This window comes from Helobdella robusta (assembly GCF_000326865.2).
Source record: "Helobdella robusta unplaced genomic scaffold HELROscaffold_34, whole genome shotgun sequence".
Classification (NCBI taxonomy): domain Eukaryota; kingdom Metazoa; phylum Annelida; class Clitellata; order Rhynchobdellida; family Glossiphoniidae; genus Helobdella; species Helobdella robusta.
The window spans coordinates 1,069,175-1,076,906 of record NW_008704659.1 but is presented as its reverse complement, the minus strand read 5'-3'; the positions used below and the strand labels follow the sequence as shown (position 1 = coordinate 1,076,906).

At 34.5% G+C, this 7,732-nt stretch overlaps 1 protein-coding gene across 1 annotated transcript in view; it reads right to left on the bottom strand.

The window, feature by feature from the left end:
• Positions 1-7,468, bottom strand: part of HELRODRAFT_192554 (hypothetical protein) — an 8,686-nt gene extending 1,218 nt beyond the window's left edge. Inside the window, exons 1-13 of the mRNA XM_009023023.1 lie at positions 7,250-7,468; positions 6,697-6,866; positions 6,368-6,490; positions 5,703-6,113; positions 4,983-5,241; positions 4,467-4,704; positions 3,149-3,247; positions 2,844-2,982; positions 1,558-1,626; positions 1,224-1,370; positions 950-1,076; positions 522-757; positions 237-384 (exon numbers count right to left, since the gene is read on the bottom strand). Coding sequence (XP_009021271.1) covers positions 318-384; positions 522-757; positions 950-1,076; positions 1,224-1,370; positions 1,558-1,626; positions 2,844-2,982; positions 3,149-3,247; positions 4,467-4,704; positions 4,983-5,241; positions 5,703-6,113; positions 6,368-6,459 — 1,884 coding nt within the window. The 5' untranslated portion in view covers positions 6,460-6,490; positions 6,697-6,866; positions 7,250-7,468 and the 3' untranslated portion in view covers positions 237-317. The remainder of the gene's footprint in view (positions 1-236; positions 385-521; positions 758-949; positions 1,077-1,223; positions 1,371-1,557; positions 1,627-2,843; positions 2,983-3,148; positions 3,248-4,466; positions 4,705-4,982; positions 5,242-5,702; positions 6,114-6,367; positions 6,491-6,696; positions 6,867-7,249) is intronic.
• Between the last annotated feature and the right edge of the window lie 264 nt (positions 7,469-7,732).

The following is a 7,732-nucleotide window of genomic DNA, read 5'->3' as shown; positions in this document are numbered from 1 at the left end:
GTCATATTTCCCTATATATACAGCAAGGAGCACTGATGATGATTCATTCGGAATCGAAATATGGCCTTATTTGCAGCATGAATTCGAAAAATAAGTTTATTTTGAATTTTAATAAACTAAACGTTTACCAAAAAACTTTAGTGAGAAAAATCGAAAAAACGAACTACAAACATATTAACGCCAAACATTCGGTAGAATTTATAGAATATTGTAAAAATATATATATATATACATACATACATATTTACATATATATATATATATATATATATATATATATATATATATATATATATATATGTATGTATGTGAATGATTTAAAGGGGTCCAATTGAATTTTTAAGCCTTTTGATATCCGTGACCAACTTGGATATCTCGTTAGCTCTGGAAAAATTTACAACATAAATTAATTATAGTTAAAAACAACAACAATAATAATAATAATGATGATGATGATGATAATGACAACAGCAATAATAATAACAATAATAATAATAAACAGCCGATCCAAAAATACTAACTCCTTCAACAGCATCGATCTAATTATAACTTCCTTATCACTACTAATAAGTGATGATGTTGTTGATGATAACGATGTAGGTCTTGATGACGATGATGATGATGTCTTCAGAGGAGAGTGTGGAGGCGAAGAAAAAAACGATGACGATGATACGAATGATGATGATGCGAATGATGATGATGGAGACGATTCTGGTAAAGTCATTAGCTTTTTGTTGTGTTCAAATTGTCTCTCAACCTGTAAAAGTTGCAGTATTAGTAGTAGTAGTAGTAGTAGTAGTAGTAGTAGTAGTAGTAGTGGTAGTAGTAGTAGTAGTAACAGCAGTATGTTCAAATTCTCTCAACCTGTAAAGTTGCAGTAGTAGTAGCAGTAGTAGTAGGAGCAGCAGCAGCATCAACAACAGCAGTAGAGCAAAATAATAATAATAACCATAGTAACGTTAAACTCCTGCTTCTTAACTCTCTCCTGGAGGCTCTTCAACTTCTTAAACATGGCTTTTTCGGCTATCGAGAGCTCAGGCAGGTCGGATTCGATGTGGTATGATAAACCTTTCAGCCTGTTAATTAACATAATTTATTCATTTTCTTTTCGTATATTTCATAGTGCTAACTTATTAGTAATTAGTAACGGTAGAGTAGTTTTAAGAGTGATTGATCAATTGCAATGAAGAAAAAACACCAAACAAACAACATTTAAAAAAAACCTTTCGTTAAGTTCACTTTTGCACCCTGTAATTCTTTTCAACTTCTTCTCTAGATCACTTCTTCTCTCTTTAATGACGATGAAATTCTCCAACAGTTCTCTGACCTCCATCTTCTGCCTGTATTCCGCTTTGTCTAATTTCGCGACACTACACGAATTTTGTGACATTAATTATTAATTAATTTATTAATTATTATTATATTACTCTGTAATTATTGTTATAATTTTTATATAATATATTAAACATGAATTATTATTAAAATAATATAATATATAGAATATAAAATTAATAATAAAAATAATACTAAGAGTAACAGCGAATAATAAAAACTGACTGTTTCTCTATCTCATTCTTAGCCTGGTTAATCTTCTGTATGTACTCCTCTCTTAGGATCTGGGTAGTCCTAGCCAGGATTTTGAAACAATCCTGTGCATTTGTCGTCGTACTCAGAGAACATCTAACAAAATAAAGGTTAAAAAAGGTCAAAGGTCAATTACACTCTTCCGAAGTTCAGAGGATTCAACAAAACGCACAGACATGATAACAACGAAATAACAGGCAAACACTGAGAAACAAATTTTTCTATGGATTTGTCTGGTTTTGTTTGAGCGGTCATTTGTTTGTCTATCTATCTATCTATCTATCTATCTATCTATCTATCTATCTATCTATCTATCTATCTATCTATCTATCTATCTATCTATCTGTTTGTTTGTCTGTTTGCTTAACTGTCCTTCCCTTTGCTTTTCTGTCTGTTCATATCAATTTGTCCGTCTGTCAATTTGTCTCTCTGATCGAATATGTGTTTATCTATCTAGTTTTCTAAATCATATTGTACATATTTTTACGAACATTTTACATTATTACTATTTTCTTATAGCGTTTTTCTCGCATGATAGATGTAATACCACGTAATTATATGATGCTGTATTTTATTCCGGGCGATAATTCCACAAAATTGTAAATAACAACAACCTGAAATAAGGATTGGAGGTATTTTTGTTGAGGATTTTTTGAATTCTGTCATAGAAGTCTTCCTTATAAGCAGCAGCAGCAATAGCAGGGTGCCTCAGGTTACCTGCACTATCTTCAACAGTCAGTGGGTAGGTCGGTGTTTTGTAACATTGTCTGAGAAAATTAAGAAAAATTATTATTCATAATAACCATGTTAATAATAATAATAATAATAATAATAACGACGTTAATAATAAATAAAATAACGAACAGCATTGGCAGGATGGTGATATTGTAGTCTGAGGTCAGACATATGACCTTTGAACCAAGGAAAGTGTCGTGGATTTGTGTGTAGCCCATAACTGTTACGAGGGGGCTGTTATTGGTTGATCAATCAAGCCACCATCAATCGATCAATCAACCAATCAATCAACCAATCAATCAAACAATCAATCACAATCAATCAACCAGCCAGCCAGTCAACCAGTCAGTACAGTAATTGTACAACGTAGAAAAATAAAATCGTACGTTCGATAAATTCTAGTTAAACAACCAAACAATTGATTGTTTGATTGATTGATAGAAACATTGATTGAATGATATTTGGTAGATTGACTGATTGATAGATTTACAGGTTGGTCAGCTGATTGAATGCTCAACACCAACCATGACTTAAGTGGCTTCGTGCAGATGAGATGTTCTACAATTGACTGGTCGTCAATCTTCAGTGGCAGACAACCGCCGTCATCAGTAGCAGCAGTAGCAGCAGCATCGTCATTGTCATCATCCTTCTTTGTATTTTCATCTATGAAGATGATGAAAATTATCTTTATCATCATATCATTGTTATCGTTAACATTCTTATCTACATTTTGAATATAGACATTGAGAGACACATATGACAGACAGACAGATAAACAGACAGACGAACAGAAAAACAAACAAACGAATGAACGAACGAACGAACGAACCACTGGAGAAATACGCTCCCAGCTTCTGTAACCATGGCAACATGATGGAATGCAGCCCGGTAACGTGACAGCAGTGGTACCTCTCTCTGACTGAAGTGTCTGAATATTGTAAATAACAACAACAATAATACAACAACAACAACAACAACACACGTTTAGACGGCATTTTCCCCGAGATCGGGGGTTGCCGTTTGGCTACCTATGATGAAACCGAAATACCCCTCGACTCCATCCACATCTGTCACTCGCCTCAGTATCACGCAACCCCGCTTTCACCCTGTCCTTCTCCACCTGCTCTCTCCATCCCAATCGCGGACGACCCCTTCCTACCACTCCTTCAACCTCGAACTCCAACGCTCGCCTAATCCCGACCCTTTCATCCCTTCTCAACACATGTCCATACCACCGCAATCTCGATCTCCTTATCAATGTCACAATGTCCTCATTCAGTCCCATCATTGACATCAGCTCTGTACTACTCCTCCTATCCTTCACTTTAACCCCACACATCATCCTCACCATAGCTCTTTCAGCCCTCTGCAGTACACTTTCCTCCTCTCTCCTCAACACCCAAGTTTCACCACCATATATCATCGCTGCTCTCACACATGCTTTATATACCCTCCCTTTCATCTTCACTGACCATTTCTTTCCACACAATACCCCACCCAGTTCCCTAAATTTCATCCATCCCACACGAACTCTAGCCGTAACTGCGCTCAAACATCCTCCATCCGCTTCAGCTTATCCCCTAAGTAAACAAAGCTTTCCACTCTTTCAATACCATCACTCAACCCCGTCCTTGCGTCCGTCCTATTAATCACACCATGAACACATTTCTTACATTTGAACGTGCCTTCCACCTTTTTCAGTGTCCCCCTCACACCACTACATCTCTTATGCACCCATTTCTGACATCCTATACACAATACCGAGTTAGCCTTCACTCTCCTATCACATACCCCACAGGGGTCTATTTTACTTATCACTCGTTCCCCACCTTCCCCACTCACCATTACCTTCGTCTTACCAATATTAACTTTTAACCCTTTCTTTTCAATAACACTTTTCCATCTGTCAAATTTTAACTGCAATTCTTCCATGCTATCAGCCATCAAGACTAAATCATCTGCATACAAAATCTCAAATAACAACCCCTCCATTATGTTTCCACACACAACATCCATCACAATTGCAACAACAATAATAATAATTATAATAATAATATAATAATAATAATAATAACAACAATAACAATGATGATGATGATGGAATGACAGACAGACAACAAACAAAACAAAAACAAACATGCACAAACCCTTGTAGAGCATTATGGGCAGATTATAAAGGTCGGGGACACTCTCATCACAAACACCATCATCATCGCCATTGAAATCGCCATCACCATTACGATGATTGAGTTTGCTGTCGGAATTTGGGTCTTCAGTTGCACTCTGTATAGAAGGCGTTGATAGCTGCAGCTCCAGTTCAATTGTCTCAAAAACGTACAGAGATTTTGTGCTGCTATCTTCTGTCTTAACTTTGGCCGGGGAATTCTGAAAATTTTTGGTTTAGTTTCTCTCATTGCTAATTTTTACTTTCTAAATGTTTGCTGGAATCATTTTCTCTTCTGTCTATTTTTAATACAAATTTTGATCGCTCAAGAAGGACTGGTCTAGTTTAATGGTGGCAACGCCCACCAAAACATAGTTCCCCTAACTCACGTGTTTGGCTCGTAGAAATGATCTGACATTAGAAATAATTTGTCAAATTGAATCACGGTTTTAAATAAATATAAGAAAAAATTTATTGATCAAAAAAAAACCACACCAACCTTTCCATTAGCCTTATAACTCCCACGACGAATAATACTATCATCACCACCACCAACGTCACAACCATCACCATCATCATCATCGTCATCATCACTGGACCCCAGAAGAATACAGTGATGTAACTTTCCATCGCAGGTGGCGACGACGAGGACTGGCGGGTCGGAGTTGATGTGGATGATGCTACAGGCGTCGCATCCGTAGTTGTCGTCTGCCGCGGGGTACATTCGCAAGGGGCCTACCAGGGTGTGCTTGAATTTTCTGTTGGGACGGAGGAAAGGAAGGGTTTGATAAGTTCACCCCCAATAAATAAACTTTAGGGTCAATAAATTTATCCTGGTCTCAGTGTAATAAATTTATTCAGATCTCAGTATTATATATTGCAATTACGAATTCGTCCTAATCTGTTAAAAGTGAATTTAACTTTCAATCAACGAGTTTATAGTTTATTAATGTATATTATCTCTCTAATGCTTATTATCAAAGGTTAAAGATAAGTTTAAAGTTATTTTAAAAAAATTTTAATTTGGACACGAATTATTTATTTCTATACAATCTGAATGGCTATCATCAAATTATAAATAAATAAACAAAATAAACAAACAAATAAATCAATAAAGAAATGATAATTTAATTAAAACAATAATAATAATAATGATAACTGTACAGCAATAACAATAATAATAATAATAATAAATCAATAAAAAAAACCGGATACTAACAAATGGCTATAAACCAGAATGCATAGACAGACCTGTCCATTTCCCATCAAGAGGTAAATATTCCAGGCTCCTCCCACGCCATCGTCATCATCATCATCATCCTGGCAATTGTCATCATAATCATCTCCGAGATCATTATCATAACCGAGGATATTATTTTTCTTGTTTTTCAACAAACTGCCTACCACACTTTTGTTTGGATCCGATGATTTCACTAGAGAATTATTCAAACCATTTGTAGTTTTTGGTTTTTTCTGCCGCATAGCACCGGCCAAATCTTCGGTACCAAAGTCAAAAGCCACGAATGATTCTCCTAGAACATTTTTCGACGAGATGACAACATCGTCGGCCATGATTGTGTTCAGGTTTATAGTGCCAACTGGCTGGCTGGCATGCTCCGAAGTGTAAATTCTAAAAAGAGAGAGAGAGAGAGAGGGAAAGAAAGAGAGAGAGAGAGAGAGAAGAAATGATGAGTGGAAAAATAAGAGAAAAAAAATAGAAATATGTAGCAAGGCAGAAAAAGAGAATAAAAAAAAAGACAAAAAATGGCAAACATGATAGCGAAATTAATAGTTGATTGACCGATCGACTAATGGATAGACCACTTGGTTGATTAATATACTAATTAATTGATCAACTGACTGATTGACAGAAAAAAGACCTACCTGAAACTATTATCGGAAGTTAGGACAAACAAAACGTTGGGTGACTTAAACCCAGGATGCCAGGCTGCGGACAAGAGCTTGTGTAGGGTCATGGTAAAAAAAATTTCATCAACTGTCACACACCTATGTAGGTTTATATGTATGAATGAAATTAAAAAAATTAAAATTTGAATAAAATGAAACAACCAATAAAAAACATACTTAAATTATAAATGAAACAACCAATAAAAAACATAATTAAATTATAAATTAATTATTAAAAAATATATAATTTTAATAAAAATATAATATTAATTAAAAAATACAAAAAAAAATTTTTTATAACAGACTGGCAACAGATAGACTTTGATCCATCTTTATATAGGCCATTTTTCCCTCTTGTTTTTGGCAGAGTTGCAATCTGGAGACCAGCCTCCCCGTACAAAGCCAGCTGACTTTCATAAGGGCTCAACAAAATTCTTTCAATTACAAACTTTGGCACGTTCAACCACACCAACTCCTAGATATTATCAATTCCTACTTTAGAAACATCTTAATTAGGTCTATTTTATTATGAATCCAATCATTAATTTTATTATATAATTATTATTGATAGAAAAAAGTTATAATATAAATATAAAAAAAGTAAGAAGATATAATATTAATATTATATCTTCTTATAATATTATAAGTAATAAAGTTATATTTCTTAAAATTGCAAGACTAGTATAGTAAACAGTAAACTAAAATTTAATGATTAAATTTAATCTTTTTTTCAATATAATGATATAAAAAGATGGAATATCTAATATGAAATATGATAAACATAAAAAAGAATGATAAAGAAAAAGATATGTAGAAGAATTTAAAAAATTTAAATTAAAAGGTTAATAAGGTTCTTGCCTGAACAAAGTCATCTTCAGGTTTAACTAGGGCCGCTTTGATGTTGAAGGAGTAGAGGCACCAGGCCGTCTCGTCCCAGAACAAAATTTCGTCCCCTCGGTTATTGGCCAGCAGATTTTTAGGACCCGGACTTTTGTGATTAGAAGAGGAGAGATTTGCAAGCGAATCGTTTGCCAGTCGCGATCGTAAATTTGAAAAAATTTGGTGGTTTTGAAGTTTGGGGATCCAGGCGTTTGTGTTTTCCATTTTTAAAAGTAAATTCAAAAAATTTTGACGGGCTCAATTGATCTCTATAATAATTTTTGAAATCGGCGTAAGAACTTAATTGCACTTTTAAAACAAATGATGTGTGCGTTCATTTTATTTTAAAACACAACCCATTTCAACTCCACTACCTTTCGTCACTCTTTCAACGCAAATAACAAACACAGTTAGTGCAGAATAACACTAAACTAACAAGAAACAAATAGAACAGCAAAACTA